Genomic DNA, 27,513 nt, shown 5'->3' with positions numbered 1-27,513 from the left:
CTGAATGCCTTTTTTATGCTCTTATCATTTTTGTCGGAAATTAATTTTACCCCCACCCCTATATATACCAATTGAGGGTATAGTTTTGCACAGTAGGAGTGGGGTGGGGGTAAATTTTAGTTGTGACGTAAATGAGAGGTAAGTTTAAGCTTTACCCACACCCTCCCACCCCTAATGTGCAATTATATACCCTGAATTGGCATATATAGGGGTGGGGGTAAAATTAATTTCCGACAAAAATGATTATTATATTTGGGAAGAGCATCGAGTGGTATGTTTATTTTATTCGTAAGTCAATAATATGAACTGCGAAAAATTTACCAAAAATTGTTTTTAACACGTTTTAATTACAACTCCTTTGTACTTTACCCCCAACAACCCTTAATATGTAGCCCAAATTATACATTTTCCTCGAGTTTTTTCCGTTTTTTGATTTTGCCAGAGTTGTTTCAATTTACGTGTAAACGGGGTTGACACAAGAGTGACGCATGGCAAAATTTGGGGTGGCGGTTTTAAAGTACAGTTGAATTGCAAGTTAAAACGTATTAACTACAATTTTTCTGCATATTATATAGCAAGAATTAATTTCTTAATATGTTTTCTCTAAACAGCCCCAATTCTAGGCCTATACGGGACTTTATTCAAGTTCCTCAGAAAATTTCGCCTGACAGTTGCCTTACAGACAAAGAAACAAAATTTCAACGTTCGGGCCATGTCAGAATTACGGTTGACTTGACTGAAATTAAGTCAGAATGTACTCAGTGCAAGATAAGACTACAGCTTCCACTCAAAGTAAACTAGGACAAAAAACGGACTCTTTTATCTAGTGTATATGGAATGTCAAACTGCACACGCGACGAAAAACCCGTTTTTACGGGATGATTCAAGACACCGCTATAGATAAATGCAATGTTTAGCGTGGTTTAATTACGTATAAGATATTAAAAGTGTTCTTTTTTAGCGTTTGGAGGGGGGGTTACCTAGGTTAGGTTACGTATTTAATATCTGCTATACTTTGCCCCCAACCCCCCTAATGTGCAAATATATAGCCCAATTATGTTTCTAAACTATTATATATTCATCCTATTTTATTTCATTAGCAATAACCAAACTAGCACTATATAAAAGAGTCCGTTTAATAGAAGTAGACCAAAATGCGTACCTGCGGAAAATGTTAAACCAATCACAAATGCAAGAGAGAGTAAAGCTCTAATTTTGTCCATCCTAACGATAGAATCCTAATAGACTGGTGGAACTTGTTTAAAATTCTGATTTCGTTGAAGTACAGCAGAATGATATCATTCTTAACTGTGATGATATGACTCGAGGCTTCTTGCCTTTTTCAGTTCAAACCCCTTTTTGGAGGCAATGACTCGAGCACCTTTAATTGCTGACATCAACATGATTGAATTGATGTGTCAGCGGCCCCGAAGTGTGCCTAATTGTTCATTGTTCATTCATCTGTAAGATTCACAATTCCGGTTGCAAATAAAGTGCGAACTTACAACACCAAATCTTAGTCAAAGAGAAAAAGGGAGATTATTTTACGGACATTTCAGTATTGAAGTGTCCTCTAATTCAATTGGAATATATCCTGAAGTATTCTCATAAGCCTCATAAGCACATTGTGTCTGGGGATGAAAATAACCCTGCCTCAATGAGAATGGGTGAACTAATACTTTGAGCTAATTAATATTGAGAGACAAATCCGGAGTTAGATTTGAAAATTATCGGTAACTATGGGATAAAGTTCGTTCTTTGCTAGGCTGCAGTGCTGCAACCATCCCAAGGAAATGGAAGTTTTAGAGAGATAAAATAATCCCCCTTTTTAAAACCGGATTATTTTTTTCCGAGAGAAATATTATACCAGTTCACTTTCATTTCATTTTATTTGTAAATGTAAAGGCACCGTTTTGGGACATTTGTCGAAGTTATGTGAATTCTTCTGTGTTCTTTATTTCGTTCTTCTATTCCATTCACGCTCTTCTATTTCGCTTTCCCAAAAATAATGATCTAAATAATTTCCCAAAAATAATGATCTTAGAAATTATTTACGCAAAATCAAACAAAAATATTGTTTCGTATTCAGTGTTAAGATGGGCTTTAATTCTATTGGTTTATTTTCGTAATGTGACTCGCAAACTGATCACAGGTCTCCTTATTTCTTGAGGGACAAACTTTAAAACAGTCTGGATTTAAAGCCATATTAAGCTGAAAACTCTTATCAAATGAATTTGTTTATAAATGTATATTATTCAGAATCTAATTGGTTCAATTTTAATAAAATGTCAAGGCAGAACGAAGAAAGATTTGGTTTAGAGTTTCAACGCTTTATAAAAGTAAACTACTGGGTTTTCCTCCATCGTTTTTTTTTCAGTTGAACCTTTTTTAGAATATTAATTTAAAAAAAAAACGCATTGTCCCCTAAATTATAAAAATACATCGACTACGTTTTCGGAAGCTGAGACACTTGCCTGTGTGTAGAACGACTCTAACTAAAGGTGCAAAGACAAAGTATTAGTAGAAAAAATTTGGGATCGAATTAGTGTTGATAAACGAATTTTCGATCAACACAATTTCGGTCAAAAAACGGTCATTCAAACGAATTTTCCACTATTTCGGTTTCACACCTTTTTAGTAAAAGTTTGGCATTAAAATCGAAGAAAAAAATATCATTCAGCTATTTCTTTTTTATGGTTGCCCCCCGCCCCCCAGGAGCAACCTATTAAAAAATGAACTATAGCCCATAGTAGTCGAAAATTTAATCACACGGTCTGAAAATAACGGTCAAATGAGGAACAATGACCTTTTACAGTTAATTTAAGAATGGTAACTGTCAATTCATTAATCTTATTGATAAAAGTTTGACGGGAAAATAAATTTTTGGGAATTTCAAAGAATAGCCTTAAACCCCAAAAATGGTATCAAATCAACATGAATTCTACACTTTTGGAATCACCATAGCCAAAGAACTCCATCAGGAAATCACTTTTATCCTTTTTCACAAAAAGAGGATAACACTTTTATCCTTCGCAACACGGAAAATCACTTTTATCCTTTTTCACATTGAATGCAGTGATATGTATTTTTTTTTCCTTTATCTTTACTCATCACTATTTGGAGGGGGGCTGAATTTACTAACATGTATTATGCTATGACTTATGCTAAATGTACGCTCAAGAAAACGATAGATCAAACAGTTCGTGGTAACGAACTGTAAGTAAGGAGCGACCCGGCTCAATGGTAACCGAAACTCTAAAAAACAGGATTTTGATACCAATAGATACATCAAAAGAATCAGATTTTAATTCTGATTTCAAATATATAAGTTTCATTAAGTTTAGTCTTACCCATCAAAAGTTACGTGCCTGAGAAAATTTGGCTGATTTTCGAAAAAAGGGGAAAGACCCCTAAAAGCTATTGAACCTTAATGAAAATCACACCATCATATTCAGTGTATCAGAGAAAACTTCTATGGAAGTTTCAAACTCCTATCTACAAAAATGTGAAATTTTGCATTTTTTGCCAGAAGAAAGATCACGGATGCGTGTTTATTTGTTTGTTTGTTTGTTTGTTTGTTTTTCCCCCAGGGGTGATCTCATCGACCCAGTGATCCTAGAATATCGCGGAAGGGCTCATTCGAACGGAAATTAAAAGTTCTAGTTCCCTTTTTAAGTGACCAAAAAAAATGGAGGGTAACTGGGCCCCCTCCCACACTCATTTTTTTCCCAAAGTTACCCGATCAAAATTTTGAGATAGCCATTTTGTTCAGCATGGTCGAAAATATGATAAAAATGTCTTTTAGGATGACTTGATCCCCCAAAGTCCCCAGGGGGAGGTCTTAAATATTTTAACTATAATCAAGTGGTAATGTGATTTGTTTTGTGGTTTAATTAGCAAGACTGGGGGATATTAGATTGGGGGGGGGCGCGGGGGGCCGGCGCCGCGCGGCCGATCGCGGCCCGGCTAGGTCACGGCCTGAAGGGGTCAGGAGGGCCAGGACAGTGCTATGACGGGGGCGCCGGATTTCCCAGCATTATTAAAGAAAAAGATCAGGAATTAAATAAAAAAAACAAGTTTTTCAACTGATCAACTGATTGTGATTAAGAGGTCATTTTTAAAGAACTGGAAAAAAATTCGAACTATAGTTTAAAGAGCAGGGTATTGACTAGGGGCGAACCCCCTAATATACGTGTTAAAAATTTATGAATATAGAAGTTCGTTACGTAAGTTAATTCTAAGTTACGTATATTTATTACTAATAAAAACGTTCGTAAATAAAATTAAACAAGTTTCGAGAAAGCCATTTAACCAAATATAATATGCAAATTTTGTTTTAATTATTCATGTACGGTGAGCCAAAATCAAAACCTGAATTAATTCAAAAACATTCAAAAATTAAATAAAAAAAACAAGTTTTTTTTATTTGTGGATGTGTGGATGACGTAGGCCTTTGTCTGCAATTAAATAAAAAAAAACAAGTTATTTTAACTGAAAGTAAGGATCGGCGTTATAACTTGAAAAGTACAGAAATTATTCCGCATATGAAAGGGGCTGTCCCTTCCTCAACGCCTCGCTCTTTACGCTAAAGTTTGACTTTCTCACAACTCTATTTTTTTAAAGAATAAAAAAACTTTAGCGTAAAGAGCGAGGCGTTGAGGAAGGGACAGCCCCCTTCATATACGGAATAATTTCTGTTCGTTTTAAGTTTTAACGTCGTTCCTTACTTTCAGTTAAAAAAACTTGTTTTTTTTATTTAATTGCAGACAAAGGCCTACGTCATCCACACAAACAAACAGTTCATAATATCAAACTGTAAGTAAGGAGTGACTCGGCCCAATAGCAACCGGAACTCTAAAAAAATGAAATTTTGATTAAAAAAATAGATACATCAAACGATTTGGATTTTTATGCTGATTCAAAATATATAATATATTATATATAATATTCATTAAGTTTAATTTTACCCATAATAAGCTAAAAGCCTGAGAAAATTTTCCTGATTTTTCAAAAAGGAGGGAAAGATTGAGATTCAGCATGTTAAAAAGCCCTACTGTAGGGGTTTTACCCCGCCCATTTTTACCTAAAGGCATCCAATAAAAATTTTAAGATAGCTATCTGATTCAGCATATATGAAAGGTCCAATAACAACTTGCTTTGGTGATAACATTGCCCTCCATAGTCCTTAGGGAAAGGGATGTAAGTTACACAATTTGCTCATAGTGTTCAAATATAGTATTTGTTATTGGGAAACATATAGAAATGTTTTGCCTATTTTTTTGGGTAGTAGGGGGAAATTAACATGCAGAGGAGAGTTTCCGGAAGAAATTTTCTAGGAACAATAGTACATGGTGGAAGGCGGGGGGGGGGGGATTTTCTCGTATAGTTCGAAAAACAACCAGAAAATTGAATAAAAAAAAAGGTTTTTTCAACTAAAAGTAAGGAGTGACACCAGAAGTTAAAACTAACAGAAATTATTCCGTATATGAAAGGAGCTATCCCTTCTTCAACCTCTTGATCAAGCTCTTTACGCTAAAGTCTTAAAGCTCTATAAAAATACTTATGATTCAATTCAACGGGTCTTGTCTTTCAGCAGTCTTTCCTAAAGAACTGTGACAAAAATTCAAATTTTAGTGTATAGAGCATGGGCTGAAGAAGGGGCAGCCCTTCTCTTGAAAAATAAGGAAAATTTTTCAGGCGGAATCGTCCGCAAGAAATTTTACTGTGTGAATTTTATGCGAGGTTGGGAGTGTTCGGGGGGAATTTCTCAGGGGAAATTTTGTGTTGGAGGAACTGTCCACGGAGGTTTTTCGGAGAGGGAGATATCCATGGAGGGGGAGCCAGATTTCCCGGTATCATTTGAAAAACAATCAAAAATTAAATAATAAAAAAAATTGTTCCAACTAAAAGTAAGGAGAAAGATTGAAACCTGAAAACGAACAGAAGTTATTTCGTACACGAGGAGGGATGTCCCTTCCTGATAACCTTGTTCTTTGTGCTAAAACTTGAGTTTTTGGCCCAATTCTGCAAGAACGACTCCTGAAAGACAAGGTCCGTTTAAAAGAATTAGATTTGTTTTCCAATACTAAAACACTTTAGCGTGAAGAGCGAAGTATTGAGCAGGGGACCCCCGCCCCCCCTCATATACGGAATAATTTCTGTTCGTTTTAGGTTTTAATATTGTTTTAATTGCACTAAAGTTTTAATAATTGCACTTTGAAAAATATCGTTCTGTTATGTATTTTCTGATCGTTTTTAAATAATGCCGTTGTTTTTAATATTTCGTAAAAGCGTGATGAATCTTATGGGCCAGAAAAATGTACAATTTAGTCAGCATTTACTACGCAACGGAAATTAAAGCCGATCATTGAAGCGAAAATTAAAAGCCCTAGTGCCCTTTTTAAGTGACCAAAAAGATTAGAGGCCAACTAGCCCCCCTACCACCCATCTTTTCCAAGTTAATCTGAACAAAATTTTGAGATTGCCATTTTGTTCAGCATAGTTGTAAGGTCCAATGACTATGCCTCTAAGAATGACATAACCTTCATAGTCCCGGGTGAAGGGTTGTAAAACATAAAATTTGCCCTTTGTTTACCAATAGTATTTGATAATGGGAAGTAAAGGACAGCCATTTTTGGAAAATTTCTGCTGGGGAGGGGGAATTTCCACTAGTAAAATTTTCCATGGGGAAGCAAGTTTCCGCGGGTGAACTTTCCAGTGGAAATTCTTGTAATTCTGGTTTTAACAGAATCCATATACAAAATTCTTTTATTTATCTTACTTTCTCTTTGGCGGCTTAATTTTAGATGTTATATAAAAATAGAAGCTAGAGATTGCAATTTTATTTCGATTAAGCCCCCTCTCATATCCCTGGCCGAACTAAATGCATGTTTATAATCTGCAAAACTGGGAACTAATAGGATATGGTGATTCAAACACTCATCAGTTATCAAACAGTTCGTGGTAACGAACTGTAAGTAAGGAGCGACCCGGCTCAATGGTAACCAAAACTCTAAAAAACGGTATTTTGATACCAATAGATACATCAAAAGAATCAGATTTTAATTTTGATTTCAAATATATAAGTTTCATCAAGTTTAATCTTACCTATCAAAAGCTAAGCGCCTGAGAAAATTTGGATGATTTTCGAAAAAAGGGGGAAAGACCCCCTAAAAGTTATAAGACCTTAATGAAAATCACATCATCATATTCAGCGTATCAGAGAACCCTACTGTAAGGTTTCAAGTTCCTATCTACAAAAATGTGGAATTTTCCATTTTTTGCCAGAAGAAAGATCACGGATGCGTGTTTATTTGTTTTTTTTTTCTTCTTTTCCCCAGGGGTAATCGTATTGACCCAGTGGTCCTAGAATATCGTTGGAGGGCTCATTGGAACAGAAATTAAAAGTTCTAGTGCCCTTTTTAAGTGACCAAAAAAATGGAGGGCAACTAGGCCCCTCCCACGCTCATTTTTTTCCCAAAGTCACCTGATCAAACTTTTGAGATAGCCATTTTGTTCAGCATGGTCGAAAGTATTATAATTATATCTTTTAGGATGACTTAATCCCTCGAAGCCCCCAGGGGGAGGGCTGAAAGTTATGAACTTTACCCAATGTTAACATATAGTATTGGTTATTTGAACCCGGCTCAATGGTAACCGAAACTCTAGAAAACTGTATTTTGATACAAATAAATACATCAAAAGAATCGGATTTTAATGCTGATTTCAAATATATAAGTTTCATCAAGTTTAATCCTACCCATCAACCTACCTTTAATCCTTTAATACCTACCCATCCTACCTTTAATACCTACCCATCAAGATCACGGGTGCGTGTTTATTTGTTTTTTTTCCAGGGGTGATCGTATCGACCCAGTGGTCCTAGAATATCATGAGAGGGCTCATTGGAATGGAAATTAAAAGTTCTAGTGCCCTTTTTAAGTGACCAAAAAAATGGAAGGCAACTAGGTCCCCTACCGCGCTCATTTTTTTCCCAATGTCACCTGATCAAAATTTTGAGATAGCCATTTTGTTCAGCATGTTCGAAACTATTATAAGTATGTCTTTTAGGATGACTTAATCCCCCGAAGTTCCCGGGAGGAGGGCTGAAAGTTATGAACTTTACCGAATGTTAACATATAGTATTGGTTATTGGGAAGTATACAGTACAGACGTTTTCAGGGGAGACTTTTCCTGGTAGTGGGGGGGGGGGGTCGTGGGTTATGCGGGAGGATCTTTCCATGAAGGAGGTTTTCATAGGGGAAGGGACATTGCTATGAAGGAGACGCCGGACTTCCCAGCATTATTTAGAAAAAGATCAGAAATTAAATATAAAAAAAAAACAAGTTTTTCAACTGCAACAGCAGCAATATCAAAACTTTAAACGAACAGAAAATATTACATATATGATTGGGTTCACCCCCTAGTCAGTACCTCACTCTTTAAGCCAGATATTTTTTAGTACTTTCATAAGAGCTATTTATTCTAATTAACGGCCTTTGTGATTAAGCGGTCAGTTTTAAAGAATTGGAACAAAATTCGAACTTTCGCTTAAAGAGCAAGGTATTGACTAGGGGGCGAACCCCCTAATATACGTATCAAAAATATATGAATATAGAAGTTCGTTACGTAAATTAATTCGTAAGTTACGCATATTTATTACTAATAAAAACATTCGTAAATAAAATGAAACAAGTTTCGAGAAAGCCACTTAACCAAATAAAAGTAAATTAATATGAAAATTTTGTTTTAATTATTCATATACTGTGAGCCAAGATCAAAACCTGCATTTATTCAAAAATGTTCAAAAATTAAATAAAAAAAAACAAGTTTTTTTAACTGAAAGTAAGGAGCGACATTAAAACATAAAACGAACAGAGATTATTCCATATATGAAAGGGGCTGTCCCCTCCTCAACGCCTTGCTCTTTACGCTAAAGTTTGACTTTCTCACAACTCTATTTTTTTTAAACAATAAAAAACTTTAGCGTAAAGAGCAAGGCGTTGAGGAGGGGACAGCCCCTTTCATATACGGAATAATTTCAGTTCGTTTTAAGTTTTAATGTCGCTCCTTACTTTCAGTTAAAAAAAACTTGATTTTTATTTAATAAATCTAAGAGTGAAACCTTGGCCTATGCATCTTGTCCTCTTCCTAAAACCCTAACATTCTTCTCCTAAAAACTTTTGCTGCAACACTTCTTAGTAATAATAAACATCGTCATTTAAAGTAATTTGCTTTTTATTGAAACTAAACTAACGCTTCGATAATTATTTCAAACATACAGCGAATAGAAATTGCTATCAATGGACAAACACAGCCGAAAACGAACACAATTTGAAATAAATAATTACATTAACCGTAGGGATGGTAAAGTCATTTGCTGTCATTTGGGATTTTTCGGTGATTTTATTTTCATTTTTGTCGACCTTTTGATAAATAAAAACCCATCGCGAATTTTGAAACGCTTTGAAATTTTGGAGAAGGAGGGACAGTCTCCCGCAGGAAAGATTGAGCAGTGTTTATTATTGTATCAATTTAACCAGCTTTCCGAGCTCTCAAGTTGTGAGAAAACTGTGGTTCTTTTCTTTTTTCCAGGGATATAATAAGAGAAAAGCTTAGATATTTAGGACACGTTTTGCATATGATGGATGCCAGATCCAAGACCGTGTCCAGGGAGGGGTGCTGCCAGGTTTGAACCCCCTTCCCACGAAATTTTTGTCTGGCTCGCAAAAACGTAACAAAAATGGATATAAATAAATTTTTGATTTGTTTTTTAAAGTTTTTTTTTAACCCCCTTCCCCATCGATAAAAATAAACACCAAGCAAAATTCCTTGATATGTTCATTTATCTAAGAGAAAACAAAAGCAGGTCGTCCCCGACTGGGGTGGAAAGAGGTCGTAAGGAATGATTTAAGGGAAATTGGAAAATTTCGAGAGGAGCTAAAGGGTGGAGCTTAAAATTGATCGGATGCGGAAGAGGAGCGTGCGTATCTGTATTTGCCTCACGAGGCTTGGTGCTGTGGTGAGTTGTTTGTAGTAATAGTCGTAGTAGCAGTACTTTTTCTCTTGAACCACAAGAAAAAATTACCAGTGCAGTATATTTTGACAAAGGCACTCAATAGCCATAAAATTATAACACAAGATGAATAGAATAAAAATACAAGTGAAGGAATCCTTGGTATAAGTCAGTAAACTGCAGAAAATATTTTGTATTTTAAATACCTAACTAGTTAGTTACTTAGCAAATCTTACAACCTAAACTTTAATTACCTAATTCTTCTAGCTGATTAGAGTTAATTAGGTACCAATTAAAATTGAAATTTAAATATATTTAAATCTAATTAGTTAACTATCTATTAAATTTTAGTTATCAGAGGCAACGCTGTAGCGTTGCCTCTGATTGAGGTAACGCTGTAGCGTTGCCTATAGTATAGGCCATACGGCTCCAATGTTTTATTATTATTATTATTTATTATATTTTTTTTCCCAGAGGCACTTCATACGGAAGGGGTCGTCGTAGAAACTTCAAAGGGGGCTCATTCGACTGGACATCGAGAGTTCTAGTGCCCTTTTCAATAGTCCAAAATGATTGGAGGGCAACTAGCCCCCCCCCACGCCCATCATTCCCCCAAATATATCCAATCGAAATTTTGAGATAGCCACTTTGTTCAGCGTAGATGATTTTCAGATAGAAAATATATTTCTGAGGAGGACACTCCCCCACAACCCTCAGGGCAAGGGTTTTAAGTTATGCCCTGGGGGCATATAAGGTTTTTATAGAAGGCGTTGTCGTAGAAACTTCAAAACGGGCTCACTGGAATGGAAATGAAAGGGCTAGTGCCCTTTTTAATAGTCGAAAGTGATTGGAGTGCAACTACCCCCCCCCCCCCCACACCCATCCCCAACCCTTACTTCAGAGACCCACACACACAAACAAGGTTGGCATCTGAAAGAGGGTTTTTAAACGAAAATAGGGTTTTAAGTTATGCCCTGGGGGCATTTAAGGTTTTCATAGAAGGCGTTGTCGTAGAAACTTCAAAACATGCTAATTCGATTGGAAATTAGATGGCTAATGCCCTTTTTAATAGTCGAAAGTGATTGGAGTGTAACTAACCCCCTTTCCCGCACGCCCATCATTTCCCCAAAAACATCCAATCAAAAATTTCAGATAGCCATTTTGTTCAGCGTAGTTGATTTCCAGATAGAAAATATGTTTTTGACGAGGACTCTCCCCCAGAACCTTCAGGGCAAGGTTTTAAGATATGCCCTGGGGGCATATAAGGTTTTTTATAGAAGGCGTTGTCGTAAAAACTTCAAAACAGGCTCATTCTTTTGTAAATTAAAATGGATATTACCATTTTTAATGGTCGAAATTGATTGTAGGGCAACTAGCCCCCCCCCCCACGCCCATCATTCCCCCAAATACATCCAATTAAAATTTTTAGATAGCCATTTTGTTCAGCGTAGTTGATTTTCAGATATAAAATACGTTTATGAGGAGGACAATCCCCCACAACCCTCAGGACAAGGGTTTTGAGTTATGCCCTGGGGGTATATAAGGTTTTTATTGAAGGCGTTGTCGTAGAAACTTCAAAAAAGGCTCATTCGATTGGAAATTCAAAGGGCTAGTACCATTTTTAATATTCGAAATTGATTTTAGGGCAACTAGCCCCCCCCCCCTACGCCAATCATTCCCCCAAACACATCAAGTCAGAATTTTGAGAGAGCTATTTCTGTTCAGCGTAGTTGATTTCCAGATTAAAAATATATTTTTGAGGAGGACACTCCCCCACAACCCTCAGAGCAAGGGTTTTAAGATATGCCCTTGGGCCATACGCTATAAGGTTTTTATAAAAGGCGTTGTCGTAAAAACTTCAAAACAGGCTCATTCGATTGGAAATTAAAGGGCCATTGCTATTCTTAATAGTCAAAAGTAAATTATTGACAACTAGCCCCCCCCCCCACGCCCATCAAGTTTTAAAAAACATTCAATGAAAATTTTTAGATTTTCATTTCGCTTAACGTAGTTCATCTTCAGACATAAATAATGTTTTTGAGGAGAGTTCACACCCAAAACGCTCAGAGAGCGGGGGGTGATTTATGCCTAGTAGGTAAATAAGGTTTTTATAGAAAGAGTTGTCGTAGAAACTTCAAAACAGGTACATTCAATTGGAAATTCAAAGGGCTAGTGCCCTGTTTAATTGTCGAAAGTGATTGGAGGGCAACTAGCCCCTCTCCCCCCCTCACGCTCATCATTTCGCCAAACACATCCAATTAAAATTTTCAGTTAGCCATTTTGTTCAGCGTAGTTGATTTCCAGATAGAAAATATATTTTTGAGGAGGAAACTCCCCCACAACCCTCAGGGGAAGGGTTTTACGTTATGCCCTGGGGGCATATAAGGTTTTAATAGAAGGCGTTGTCGTAGAAACTTCAAAACAGGCTCATTCGATTGGAAATTAAAGGGCTAGTTCCCTTTTTAATAGTCAAAAGTGATCGGAGGGCAACTAGCCCCCCCCCCCCCACGCCCATCATTCCCCCAAACACATCCAATCAAAATTTTGAGAGAGCCACTTTGTTCAGCGTAGTTGATTTCCAGATAGAAAATATATTTTTGAGGAGGACACTCCCCCACAACCCTCAGGGCAAGGGTTTGAAGTTATGCCCTGGGGGAAAATAAGGTTTTTATAGAAGGCTTTGTCGTAGAAACTTCAAAACAGGTTCTTTTGGTTGCAATTTAAAGGGCTAGTTCCCTTTTTAATAGTCGAAAGTGATTGGAGTGTAACTAGCCCCCTTCCCCGCACACCCATCATTTCTCCAAACACACCCAATCAAAATTTTCAGATAGCCATTTTGTTCAGCGTAGTTGATTTCAAGATAGAAAATAGGTTTTTGAGGAGGACACTCCCCCAGAAACTTCAATGCAACGGTTTTAAGATATGCCCTGGGGGCATATAAGGTTTTTATAGAAGTTGTTTTCGTAGAATCTTCAAAAAAGGCTCATTCGATTGGAAATTCAAAGGGATAATGCCCTTTTTAATAGTCGAAAGTGAATGGAGGGAAACTAGGCCCCCCACACCCATCATTTCCCCAAACACATCGAATCAAACTTTTGGGATAGTCATTTTGTTCAGTGTAGTCGATTTCCAGATAGAAAATATGTTTTTGAGGAGGACACTCCCCCCAACTCTCAGGGCAAGGGTTTTAAGTTGTGCCCTAGGGGCATATAAGGTTTTTATAGAAGGCGTTGTCGTAGAAACTTCAAAACATGCTCAATCGATTAGAAATTAAAGAGCTAGTGCCCTTTTTATTAGTCGAAAGTGATTGGAGTGTAACTAGCCCCCCTCGCCTCCCCCCCCCATTCCCATCATTTCCCCAAACACATCCAATCACAATTTTCAGATAGCCATTTTGTTCAGCGTACTTGATTTCCAGATAGAAAATATATTTTTGAGGAGGACACTCCCCCACAACCCTCAGGGCAACGGTTTTACGTTATGCCCTGGGGGCATATAAGGTTTTTATAGAAGGCGTTGTCGTAGAAACTTCAAAACAGGCTCATTCGATTGGAAATTAAAGGGCTAGTGCCCTTTTTAATAGTCAAAAATGATTGGAGGGCAACTAGCCCCTCCCCCCCCCCCACGCCCATCATTCCTCCAAACACATCCAATAAAATTTTGAGATAGCCATTTTGTTCAGCGTAGTTGATTTCCAGATTGACAATATATTCTTGAGGAGGACACTCCCCCACAAACCTCAGAGCAAGGGTTTTAAGTTCTGCCATGGGGGCAAATAAGGGTTTTTATTGAAGGCTTTGTCGTAAAAAATTCAATCTAGGCTCATTCGATTGGAATTTAAAGGGCTCGTGCCCTTTTTAATAGTCGAAAGTGATTGGAGTGTAACTAACCCCCGTCCCCGCACACCCATCATTTCTCCAAACATACCCAATCAAACTTTTGAGATAGCCATTTTGTTCAGCGTAATTAGTTTCCAGAAAAAAATTCGTTTTTGAGGAGGACTCTCTCCCAGAACCTTCTGAAATAGGGTTTTCAAATATGACCTTAGGGCATATAACGTTTTTTATAGACAGCGTTGTTGTAAAACCTTCAAAAAAGGCTCATTCGAATGTAAATTCAAAGGGCGCGTAACCCTTTTCGTAGTCGAAAGCGATTCGAGGGCATCTAGCACCCCCACGCCCATCATTCCCCCAAACACATCCAATCAAAATTTTGAGATAGCCATTTTGTTCAGCGTAGTGGATTTTAAGATAGAAAACATATTTTTGAGGAAGACAATCCCCCAAAACCCTCAGGACAAGGGTTTTAAGTTATGCCCTGGGGGTATGTAAGGTTTTTGTTGAAGGCGTTGTCATAGAAACTTCGAAAAAGGCTCTTTAGATTGGAAATTCAAAGGGATAGTGCCCTTTTTAATAGTCAAAAGTGATTGGAGGGCAACTAGCCCCCCCCCCTACGCCAATCATTCCCCCAAACACATCCAATCAAAATTTTGAGATATCCATTTTTGTTCAGTGTAGTTGATTTCCAGATTGAAAATATATTTTTCAGGAGCACACTCCCCCACAACCCTCAGGGCAAGGGTTTTAAGTTATGCCCTGGGGGCATATAAGGTTTTTATACAAGGCGTTGTCGTAGAAACTTCAAAACAGGCTCATTCGATTGGAAATTAAAGGGCCAGTGCCCTTTTTAATAGTCGAAAGTGATTGGAGGGCAACTCGCCCCCCCCCCCCACGCCCATCATTTCCCCAAACACATCGAATCAAACTTTTGAGATAGCCATTTTGTTCAGTGTAGTTGATTTCCAGATAAAAAATATGTTTTTGAGGAGGACACTCCCCCACAACCCTCAGGGCAAGAGTTTTAAGTTATGCCCTGGGGGCATATAAGGTTTTTATAGTAGGCGTTGTCGTAGAAACTTCAAAACAGGCACATTCAATTGGAAATTCAAAGGGCTAGGGCCCTTTTTAATAGTCGAAAGTGATTGGAGGGCAACTAGCCCCCCCCCCACGCCCATCATTCCCCTAAACACTTTACTTACTTGACTTATGGCTCCTGCCGCGTTAAGGGTGGCATAGAGAGCGTCGCATCTCTGCTCCTCCACGCTGACCGGTCTACTGCTATTAGTGGGGCCTCTTCGACAGCGATATTAGCTATCTCAAGGAATTTGTTGAGGCTCTCCTTCCACCTTGTCTGAGGTCTGCCCCTCGGGCGAGACCAGCCATTAACTTTAGCGTCAAAATCGTAGACTATTCGGGCTGGGGTTGTCGTCGGCATACGTAGGAGGTGTCCGAACCATCTGAGAGTACGGTGCGCTATTTGGACGGAGAATGGTACTTGGGAGGTGAGTGCGAGCAACCTTGCGTTGCTTACAAAATCGTCCCATCGAAGTCCGTGGATCCGACGGAGCTGTTTCGTCTGGCAGACGTCTATCATGCTGAGGATTGTTGATTTGAGAGGCCAGGTTTCCTCTGCATAGAGTAGGACCGAGCCTACGGATGCATTACAAATTCGCATCTTCGTGTGCCTAGATATATGTGGCATTCTCCAGAGATTGTTGAGCCTTCTGACGATAGACGAGGCTTTTGAAACTTGGCTGTACACCTCTTCCTCTATAGAGCCTTCATTAGACAGCACGGAACCAAGATAAGTGAAGTTCTTTATAACTTCAACAGGAGCTCCGCAAACAATTATGTTCTCAGGGGTCAAGATTGGGCTTGGGGGCTCAATTGCCATTATCTTCGTCTTAAGCCAGTTTATTTTCAGCCCCACTTTTGCTGCCTCTTCCTGTAGGACTTTCAGAGCGTCAGTCAACTGGTCGATCGAGTCAGCAACGAGACCAAGATCATCTGCGAAGTCAGCGTCCGTCAGAACGCGATCTCCAAACTGCAGACCAAAGGGCAGGCGATTTGTTGTTCGTGTCATAACATGGTCTATCACGCAATTAAACAGTTCCGGGGCGGCAGCACACCCTTGTCATACACCGGTTTTGATGCCAAATGTCGTGCTCCGTTTGCCGTTGACCTGGACGCAACCCACGGTCTCTTCGTAAAGCTTTTAAAACAGCTTGCAGTATTTGTCTGGTAGGCCAGCTGATCGAAGTATCAGCCAGAGCGAGTTGCGATCCACCGATTCAAACGCAGCCTTGAAGTCCACAAAGGCTACATATGCTTTCCTCCTGAATTCCTTCGTCTTCTCAATTAACTGGCGCATGGTAAAGATTTGTTCGACACTGGATCTCCCGGGCATAAACCCCGCCTGCTGGACTCTTCTCTTTCTTCTAAGGATACTCCTGCATCTATCCAGCAGGGTTATAGCAGAGAGCTTTCCTGGTACAGAAAGTAGCGCTATGCCTTTGTAGTTCAAACAGATGCTCTTGCTCCCCTTCTTCTTCCATAAGGGCAGGATTATACCTGCTCACCAGTCCTTCGGGATCCATTCTGTGCACCAAACCACAGAAAACAGCACATTAAGCCAAAGTAGCATCGCCAGTCCGGCATACTTCAGGAGCTCAGCAGATTTTCCACATACGCCTGCCGCTTTGTTGTTCCTCAAACGTTTTACTGCTGTGTAGATTTCTGATGACGTGAAAGGAGTTTCTGTGTCACTTGTCAGCAGTTTCTGAGTGCCGGTGGCTAGGCTGATGAGTTCCTGGTCAGTCTACGTTACGGCTTCGGCGTTGAGGAGGCCCGATAGATTGTCTTTACGTCGACTGACCTGGCAAGCTTTGTCACTGAGCGGCTGGCCATCTCATGAGACAACAAATATTACTTAGGGGGCTATGTCGCCATATAGATTAAAGAGGTGCTTGTAGAGACTGCCAACATCACCTTTCTAGGTTACATCCTCTTGCTCGCGTGTCTTTATTTCAAAAAACAGTTTCTTGTCTCGCTGTATCAGTTTGTTGCGGACCCCATTAAGGCTTTTATAGGTTGGCATGTCACCGAGTAACCTCGCCTTGCGCCTCTGCTCTATGACGTCAAGCGTATCCGACTGAATCCACGCTTTATTAGCACGCTTTTTCCACCAACTTTTGCTGTCGCTGATTCCAAGACATTCTTTTTAAACGAGAGCCGTGCGTTTTCACACCTTTCAAATGGCAGGAACAACTTCCATTTTGTTCAGCATAGTTTAATTCCGGATATGAGATATGTTTTTGAGGAGGACACTCCCCCACAACCCTCATCGAAGGGGTATCAAGTTCTGCCCTATGGGCAAATATGGTTTTTAGAGATGATGGCCTCGAAGAAACTTAAAAAAAAACTCATTGGATTGGAAACTCCGAGGGCTCGTGCCCTTTGTAATAGTCGAAAGTCATTTGAGGGCAACTAACCCCCCTCTCACACCCACCTTTTCCCCAAACACATCCAATCAAAATTTTAAGACAGCCATTTTATTAAACGTAGTTCCAAGTTTTGGAAATTAGGTCTTTGAGGATTACAACTCTCCCAAACCCCTCAGGGCAAGGGTCGTAATTTAAGAATTCTCCGAATCCTTCATATTATTTCTTATGTAAGGGACGCTCGTATAAACTTTAGAGAGGGCTCATTTGATTGAGAATTGAAAGTTCTTGATCACTTTTTAAGAGTCAAAAGAGGTTGAAGGGCAACTAGCCCCCCTCTCTCTTCCACACCCTAAAAGCATCAGATAAAAATTTTTAGATAGACATTTTGTTAAAATAGTTCAAAGTTCTAATAATAAAAAACTCCGGTGTCGACATAGCCCACCAGGGCCCAGGGGTAGGCGTTGTAAGTAATGCCCTGGGGCATAACTTATTAAGGGGGGTTTATAACTTATGGGAAGGGGTTTTGTATGGGAAGAACACATATGAAATCTATTATAATTATCCAATTATTAAGGTCCTATTAAGTTCCTATTATACAAATTCCTATTAAGGTCAATTCCAAACAGTCGTGATCCCTTTGTGTCGGCAAGTGAAATGGTCTAAACCCCCTTATTGGAGCTATTTTTTCAATCCATTCATTGTTGTCAATCGCTGTCCACAAAAGAACTAATAAATTAAACTGAATATTTGATGCATAGTGATATTAATTGCTAAAAGGTCATCAGTTCAAAATTTTACTGTAATTTTAACATTTATTTTCAATATTAAGTACAAAAGAAAACATTTGTAATATATTTCATTTTCAGTAAAGCGCCAATGACGCAGTAGGTTTTAGGCTTCTGCAGTGAGAAGATACCCACACTCTTGTTTGTAGTTATTTTTATTCGATTCAAACTTTATTTGCATATTCAATTTAAGTTTCACTCGTTTTAAGATTTATTTATTCATTTACATTAATATATATTGTATGTTTGTTCGCATTGATTGTTATTTAATTTCTGTTCGTTTTAAGTTTCATTGATACTTTAATAGCAAAATATATGTTTTCGTTTTAAGATTGATTTTCATATTCAATCTAAGCATTACTCGCTTTAAGATCTATTTATTCATTTATATTATTACTTGTTGTATCTTTTTTGCTATGATTGTTTATTTAATTTCTGTTCGTTTTGGGTTTCATTTATTCTTTAATAGTAATTTCTGGTTGTTTTGAGTTTGAATTTTAACAGGTATTTGCATCTCCTGAGCTAAAGTTTAAAATGGCCTTTACTTTTCTTTGAAAAACTTATTTTTCGGAAAGTTTTTTTTAAATTAATCTTTTATGTAACATCTATTAGCTACTTAAATACTTCTCTCTTTATTCGATATTAATGTTAGTTTTATCACCAGGTATATATTTAACGAGAGAGAGAGAGAGAGAGGTGAATAGGGAGGGGGTGGCTCTTGAAAAATTCTCTAAAAGCTCAATTTTGCCCAAGGATTCGTACCTTTTTCTGTTATGTCAATTTTTTCTTCTTTTTATGTGCCTGATTACAGCCATACCTACACGCAGGAGGAGGGGATAGTGTGGTTCCGGATAAATCTATAAATATAGAATATTTTGAAATATTTCTACTCACTTTCAAATCCTGGCCAAAGTGGATAGGAATCCTGTCCCTTTTGATCATCAGCTGACGCGGAACTTAAATACCAGTCAAACTCAGATGGCTCCCAGTCGTATTCTTTCATTTTATCCCAATTATTACAGCAAACATAATCCTGAGTGGCCGCGGTTGCTCCACACACTGCATTTTTTTTCCCCTAAATTTAGAAATCTTGTAAAGTTAAAAAGATGTAGTTCAATAGTCTTTTTTGTTAATGTGACCTAATCGCAATATAGTCCAGGAATCTTATGGTTTGACGTGGACAAAATTGTAATATAAACGAAAATGGTACAAAAATGATCAGATAAAATTATGTACAACATAAAAAAAGTCCTCATAAATCGGAGTGGGGCAAGTACCCGAAAAACTGGGGAAAAGGGGGAAATTGGGAAAACTGCCAAACATACCCAAAAAAAAAGTTCAAAGTCAGTTAGTTTACTGGGGCTTTCCCATACGCTGATGACGAAACTGACATATAAAATTCAGTATAGAATAAGAGTACTACGGAAAACGGGGGGAAGAGGGAAATTTTTTTTTAAAATACCGGGTAGGGATAGAAAACACTTTGAAATAATGTTTTCTGGGGTCTTTCTCTCTGCTGATCCCGAAACTGACATATAAAATGAAATAAAGAACATGAGTCCCATCATAACGGGGGAAAAGGGGGAAAGAGAGGAAGAAAAGGGACAATTGAAGTCAAGGGTGGAAATCAGTTTGATATGTATTTTCTGGAGTTTTCCTATCTGTTGATCATGAAACTGACATCTAAAATGAAGGAAAGGAAACGAGAACCATGAGAACTGAACAAAACTGGAGGAAATAACGGAAAAGGGGAAAGGAGACCTGACTCCCGAGCCAGCTGCTAATGGCTAATAAGTAGGCCTATGGACAAAATAACTCACTAAAGATAATTTCTTAAAATCACAATGGCCTGACATCACATAAAGAAAGAAAAACGAGTAAAAATGGGGTTTTTATAGGCCAAAATAAAATACTGAGAAAAAAAAAAGCGAATATTTTGAGAGGACAAACGCCTCTCTTCTTCAGCGCGAAACGAAATAATGTATCCAAGGAAAGTGCCGAAGAAAAAAAATAAAAAAAAACAAACGTGGAAAATCAATGTGAAAAGAACCAAAAAAAAAAAAAAAAAAAAAAAAAAAAACTTAAAAGATGAATAAAATTCAGTAAAAGCCAAAAATTAAAAGAATTAAAACCAAATACCTAACAACCATAAAAGTGAGTTATTCGCCAATATCCGCGATTTGCACAAAATCCAAAAAACTATGAACTGCCATCGACAGATACTACGGATACGGCAAAGTTGTTTGCTAGTATCCGTCCATGGCAGTTCATAGTTTTTTGGATTTTGTGCAAATCGCGGATATTGGCGAATAACTCGCTTTTATGGTTGTTAGGTATTTGGTTTTAATTTTTGGCTTTTATTGAATTTTAATCATTTTTTGAGTTTGTTTTTTTCTTTGGTTTTTTGGTTCTTTTCACATTGACTTTCCGCGTTTGTTTTTTGTTTTTTTTTTTTCTTAGGCACTTTCCTTGGATACATTATTTCGTTTCGCGCTGAAGAAGAGAGGCAATTTTGCTCACGAAATAATAGCTTTGATTTTTCAGTATTTTCGTTTGGCCTATAAAAACCCCATTTTTGCTCGTTTTTCTTTCTTTATGTGAACTCACTTAAGTATCAAAATTTTACTTTCTTGAATCACAGACATTTTTTACAGCCATTTGAATTACTAAGCATAAAGAAAACAACTGCTTAGCAGTGATCACAGTATAAAATTTCAGCTATTATAGGTAAAGTTTGCACTTTCGAAGGCAATATCGTTGAATAAAAAACTAAAAAAAGAACTTCAGTAACTATAAGTAAAATCTGCACTTTTCAAGGCAGTATAGTTGACTTGAAAAACACAGCATTGATATCACTAATCGAGCTCCTCGTCTTCGACACTCTCGTTGTCCCTGTTCAAACAGTTGATACCCTGACATTCTCCGCACGCGAACGTACACGCTAATTCATTTTTGTTGCAGCTGCATCGTGATTTCTCGCAGCCTGTCTTACAGTTGCATCTCACGACACTCAAAAGAGTCTGAGGTGCGGGCAACAAATTGGTCATCACAGGTGAGTATTTATCGTCTCTGAGGACCCAAACCAAGTCAGCCAGGTCGAGGTCAGCTGGTTCCCCTTTCCAACGGGATACCTGGAGGCGCACTCCCTGGGAGTGGAATGAAGCTGCAGCTTTGGTTGGCGGAAGCCTTTCAGGCTTAGCAAACGCCGTAGTATTAGACAAAGAAACTTTTTCCAAGAAAATTCGATGTCGCAGCTTAGTGAGATCTTCGTTTGGTCGTGCTTGATACAAGCTGAGGAGAAGATATTCACCCACTTTCATAATTCCATCTTTGGACAATGATTCATGATTCAACTCTTGAGGTCGTGTTACATCCCAAGAGTGCGTGCCCTACCAGAAGCAGCCTGGATACTTCTCCCATTTTGTTTTTGCACTTCGTTGATGCACCAGAACCGTGTTATCTCTTCTTTTGCGTTCGTTGATGATTCGAAGTAAAGTGTTTTTGCATTAGGCGGGATATGATACAAGAGTAGAATCAGAAGGTCAGTGTCGTTGCCAAGAACTATTGTTTCAGAGTTTTCTGCATTCTTTACGGCAGTCTTCACGATTAGGTAATCAGCATCGTCCTCCGCATGGACGACTTCAAATCCTTTGGCTCTGAGTTTTTCCCCGATGTAGCTTATAATCTTTATCTTTCACTTATCACTTGTCTGTTTCCAGGAATAAATGGTACTTTGGCGGCAATAATCTTTTCGGCAGGCTTTATGAACAAACTCACCTGGTTCTGCAGCAATCTGGTCGCCTCTGTCTTTGCTTTCTGTGCTCACCGATAGCGCTCCTTTCGCAGTCAGAACAACGGATTTGGCATCATCGCTTGATATGTCCTGTTGGAGAGTCTATTGGAGTCACTCATCTTGCACTGGAAAAGAAGAGCAGCTTAGTTTCGGTAAAAATAGGACAGATACCTTGAATCTCGTTTCTATCATGTTTCCCTGCCGCTCAACCAGAAGTGTTGAATTTTAACCATTGATAGTACAGTGTCAGCTCTCCATGACATGAAAATTTTCCACTTCTGATACAGCAGCAGGGTTCCCAAAGAGCTTTATCTTTGATCAGCACCATTCGCACGGCGAATGTAACTCTCTAAATGAATTCTGAACCTCCGAGGTGGCGCGCTATCTCGAAAAACCGTCTTTGAAAACAAGCTGAAAAACTAGATGTCGCTCTTGCATAATCTTGACAAAACGCAACTAATAACCATGAGTTCGGCCACCCAGGGAAAATGATGAATTAAACTTGGCTTAGTACTGAAAGAAGAGTTGCCGATGCGCAAAATTATGCTTGACTTAATAAAAAATCTCTTCATACATTGATTTATCCTGCTACCATGTCATATGTGTGTAGGCATCCATGCAGACTGGGGACTATTGGATCCGCTAGACGTCATTCCGTTAGGAAAGGTTTTGTCGTCGGCATTGGAATTCTGCGGTGACTAGTCTACCTTGCTTCTCTTACTGAATGCCGAATTAGAAAAGGATTATGTTGACGAACCCACACGCTTGTTGATAACGGCGAGGAATACGGAATAATGTAATTTCAGTATCTTTCCGTATTTCATTCTCTAGTTTTTTTTTGCCTTTTATGAACCTATGGGGAGCCAACCTCTATAGATCTCTTGTATTTGTTCTCAAACTTTGTTTTAGATCTCAATTTTATAATCAGCGGATAGAAGAAACCCTGAAAACCTATTTCCACATGCTTTCTATCCCTACCCTGCATATTTTCCTTTTTCCCCTTCCTCCCTCCCATTTCCCCGTTTTATGTTAATCGATTTTGCATATCATGTTACTTCTCAATTTCGTAATCACAAGATAGGAATGCCCCAGAAAATGTCTTTCAAACCACCTTCTACCCCTACCCTGTATTCTTCTCTTTTCTCCCCTCTTTACCCTGTTCCCCCATTTTCTGTGGTAGTTTTATTCTATATTGAATTTTTTTATATCAATTTCGTAATCAGCGTGTGTGAAAACCCCAGAAAACTCACTTTAAACTATTTTCTGGGTATGTTCCCCTGTTTTTCGGGCACTCATCCCACTATGATTTATGGGGACTTTTAATATGTTGTACATAATTTTTTCTAATCATTTAGGTACCAGTTTCGTTCATATTGCAATTTTGTCCGAGTTTGACCCTTTTTTAAGCTAAAAGTCCTGGACTAATACCGCTTCTAGACCTTATGGTTGCAAAACTTGCAACTAAATCTGTAATTGAAACAATCAAAACAATTGGAACCCTGTGATACAAGTCTATCAACTCAAAGCCAAATATGGAAGATTTATCCAAGTTCAGTATGCTTATTACATTTAATTTTTGTAACTTTTACCGTTCAATAGCCAACTGTAATTATTAAATCACTATGCTTCAGAGCTCAATAAGCTGCAATTTGTCCTGGTGCTTGTATGATATATGCCCTACCGCTCAAGTTGTTCATACATTGACGCACTATAGAACCGTTTTTTTTTTAGTTTCTTTCAGCCTAGCGTGTTATAAGACAAAGAGAAGTGACAGAAAAGATGGAAAGTATACAAATTTGCAAATATATTTTAACATTAGGAGGGGGGGGGGTATAGTATATGGACATTGTGAAGTTAGAAAACAATTCTTGCTTCATAATATGCAGAATAATTGTAACTAAAAGATTAGGTATGCAGATCCGCTATACTTTACCCCCATCTCCTCTAATCTGCAATTATATAGCCCAAATTTGTTTCTAAAGTATTATATTTTTATCTTACTTTAGTATATTTCATTAGGATTGAGCGTCAGAAAAACATACTAGAAGAATACTAGGCAGGGCGTTTATCATTCAAGCACCTTCGTCCTTTTACAGATTAAATAAAAAAAAAAAAGTTTTTTTTTTAAATGAAAGTAAGGAACGACGTTAAATCTTAAAATAAACACATATTATTCCATATATGAAAGGGCTATCCCCTCCTCAACGCATCCATCTTTACGCTAAAGTTTTTTTTATTGTTTAAAAAAATAGAGTTGTGAGAAAGTCAAACTTTTGCGTAAAGAGCGAGGTTTTGAGGAGGGGACAGCCCCTTTCATATACGAAATAATTTCTGTTCGTTTTAAGTTTTAACGTTGTTCCTTACTTTCAGTTAAAAAAAAACTTGTTTTTTAAGTTAATTTCTGGACGTTTTTGGATTAATGCAGGTTTTGATTTTCGCTCACCGTACATGAATAATTAAAACAAAATTTGCATATTAATCTTACTTTTATTTGGTTAAATGGCTTGCTCGAAACTTGTTTAATTTTATTTACGAGTAGAGATGGGGGTGCCAGTCGTGACCCCACCACGTAGTTTATGGTTTTCTCAGTGAGAATGAAAAAACAGGAATTTTCTCACTTGAAAAACCATGAATTTTCTCACATTTATGGATGTTTTCATGGATGGATATGTGTGTTGTTCGATTTATTTGATGTTTTTCTCGGATGTCAACATCAAATTATGGATGTTTTATGGCTTTTGTCAGTGAGAATTTGAAAAACATGAACATTGTCACATTTATGGATGTCAACAGCAATTCATGTCTGTTATATGGTTTTCTCAGTGAGAATGAAAAAACAGGAAGTTTGTCTCATTTATGGATGTCAACAGCAATTCATGTCTGTTTCATGGATGGTTATGTGTGTTGTTCGATTTATTTGATGTTTTTCTCGGATGTCAACATCAAATTATGGATGTTTTATGGTTTTTGTCAGTGAGAATTTGAAAAACAGGAATTTTGTCACATTTTTGTATGTTTTTATGGTTTTTGTCAGTGAGAATTTGAAAAAACAGGAACTTTCTCACTGAGAAAACCATAAACCACATGGTGCTGTCACGAGTCAGAACACCTGTGCTGTCGACCTCAATTCACCTATCGTGAATCAATAATTCCCCTTAGAAACAACAAATTAATTTCCCCTTTCTTGACAGATCAATCAATCAATGACATCATCTGTCAGACTTTAAAAATTTTCGCATAGAAACATTTCTCCAGAAATAGATCCAAATCATTAATGTCTTTGCCTCGGGAACAGTTCTACTGGTCGAACTCCAACGGATATTAATAACCAAAGGCCATGGAAACAATTAGGCAAGAAACATCTTAGCGATGAATTGTTTTAGCGCGCGAAAAGGTTTCATATTAATTTGAAATGCGTTAGCGCAGAGATGCCAATAACAAAGGAACACGCTGAATTTACGTTTAGGGATTATTTGGGCGAAACCGTTTTAGACAGGTTATGGAACTATTTCGGCGAAACAGATAGAGACATTTTAAAAGAAGATTTTTGAAGAGATTTTAGAAGAGAATTTGAGTGTGGTCGTTATAATACACAAGTTTCATTTGAACAGTGTTGTGAGGTCCTCTAACCCAACCCCAAAGGGTTCCAATCCTCCTACCCCAACCCCGAAGGAAGCCCCCAGTCCTCAAAGCCCCCCAAACTCCCAAAGGCCCTTCACCGGTCCCCCAAAGGCCCACCCAGACCCCCAAAGGCCATCCCCAGGCCCCAAATGTCCCCCAGGCTCCCAACTGTCCCCCCGGACACTCAAAGGCCCCCCAAGCTCCCAAAGGGCCACCGGCACCCCAAAGGCCCACCCAGGCCCCCAAAAGCCATCCCCGGGCCCCCCAAAGGCCCATCGAGCTCCCAAAGGACCCACGGGGTCCCAAAGGCCCTCCACCGGTCCCCAAATGTCCTCCAGGCACCCAAAGGCCCTCCCTGTGCCCCAAAGGCCCTCCCTGTGCCCCAAAGGCCCTCTCCGGGCCCCCAAAGCCCATCCCCCGGTCCCCAAAGGTCCCCCCGAGCTCCCAAAGGACCACCGACCCTCAAGGGACCCACAGACCCTCAAAGGCTCTCCCCGAGCACCCGTCTTTCGTTGATGTGTGTTGTCTGAAACCTATGATTTGGGATGTGTAGTTTGCTACTTCAGGCTTTTCTGAGTTAAGGTTTCCTAGTATTTCCTAGGTGAATGTTGTCTGAAACCAATAGTTTGGGATGAGTAGTTTGCTATTTCAGGCTTTTATGAGCTAGGTTTCTTAGCCTTTCGTTGATGTGTGTTGAGTGAAACTTATGATTTGGGATATGTAGTTTGTTATTTTTGACTTTTCTGAGTTGGATTTCTTAGTCTTTCATAGGTGTGTGTTGACTGAAACCTATGATATGGGATGTGTAATTTGCTATTTTCGACTTTTCTGAGCTAGATTTCTTAGCCTTTCATAGGTGTGCGTTGTCAGAAAATTATGATTTGGGATGTATAGTTTGCTATTTCAGGCTTTTCTGAGCTAAGGTTTTCTAGTATTTCGTAGGTGAATGTTGTCTGAAACCAATAGTTTGGGATGAATAGTTTGCTATTTTTGTCTTTTATGAGCTAGGTTTCTTAGTCTTTCGTTGGTGTGTGTTGACTGAAACCGATGATTTGGGATATGTAGTTTGCTATTTTTGACTTTTCTGAGCTGGATTTCTTAGTCTTTCATAGGCGTGTGTTCTATGAAACCTATGATTTGGGATGGGTGGATTGCTACTTTTGACTTATCTGAGCTGGATTTCTTATCTTTCATAGGTGTTTGTTGTCTGAAACCTATAGTTTGGGATATGTAATTTGCTATTTTTGACTTTTCTGAGCTAGGTTTCTTAGCCGTTCATAGGTGAGTGTTGTCTGAAACCTATGATTTGGGATATGTATTTTTCTATTTCCGACTTTTCATAACCTGATTTCTTAGTCTTTCGTAGGTATGTGATGTCTGAAACCAGTGATTTGAGGTGTGTGGGTTGCAATTTTTTGACTTTTCTGAGCTGGATTTCTTAGCCATTCGTAGGTATGTGTTTACTGAAACCTATGATTTGGGATGGTTAATTTGCTATTTTTGACTTTTCTGAGCTAGATTTCTTAGCCTATCATATGTGTGTCCTTTCAGAAAATTATGATTTGGGAGGTGTAGTTTGCTTTTTGGACTTTTCAGAGCTAGGATTCTTAGTCACTCATAGGTGTTTGTTGTCTGAAACTTCGAGTTTGGGATGAGTAGTTGGCTATTTCAGACTTTTCTGAGCTAAGGTTTCTTAGTATTTCGTAGGTGAATGCTGTCTGAAACTTATGATTTGGGATATGTAAATTACTATTTCGGGCTTTTCTGCGTTGGATTTCTTAGTCTTTCATAGGTGTGTAATGTCTGAAACCTATGATTTGGGATGTGTAATTTGCTATTTTTGACTTTTCTGAGCTAGGTTTCTTAGCCTTTCATAGGTATGTGTTGTCAGAACATTATGATTTGGGATGTGTAGTTTGCTATTTCAGGCTTTTCTGAGCTAAGGTTTTCTAGTATTTCGTAGGTGAATGTTGTCTGAAACCAATAGTTTGGGATGTGTAATTTGCTATTTCCGACT

The 27,513-nt window shown here is 38.3% G+C and overlaps 1 protein-coding gene across 1 annotated transcript in view; it reads right to left on the bottom strand.

Annotated features, from left to right (window-relative positions):
• The window catches only part of LOC148949689 (uncharacterized), a 174,252-nt gene that overhangs the window by 53,965 nt on the left and 92,774 nt on the right, over positions 1-27,513 (bottom strand). Inside the window, exon 3 of the mRNA XM_089092756.1 lies at positions 18,977-19,157. Coding sequence (XP_088948882.1) covers positions 18,977-19,157 — 181 coding nt within the window. The remainder of the gene's footprint in view (positions 1-18,976; positions 19,158-27,513) is intronic.

The sequence above is a fragment of the Artemia sp. Qi Xiang Cuo genome, chromosome 8 (genome assembly GCF_049724085.1).
Source record: "Artemia sp. Qi Xiang Cuo chromosome 8, ASM4972408v1, whole genome shotgun sequence".
In the NCBI taxonomy this organism is placed as follows: Eukaryota; Metazoa; Arthropoda; class Branchiopoda; order Anostraca; family Artemiidae; genus Artemia; species Artemia sp. Qi Xiang Cuo.
This window is presented reverse-complemented; position numbering and strand designations above follow the sequence as displayed.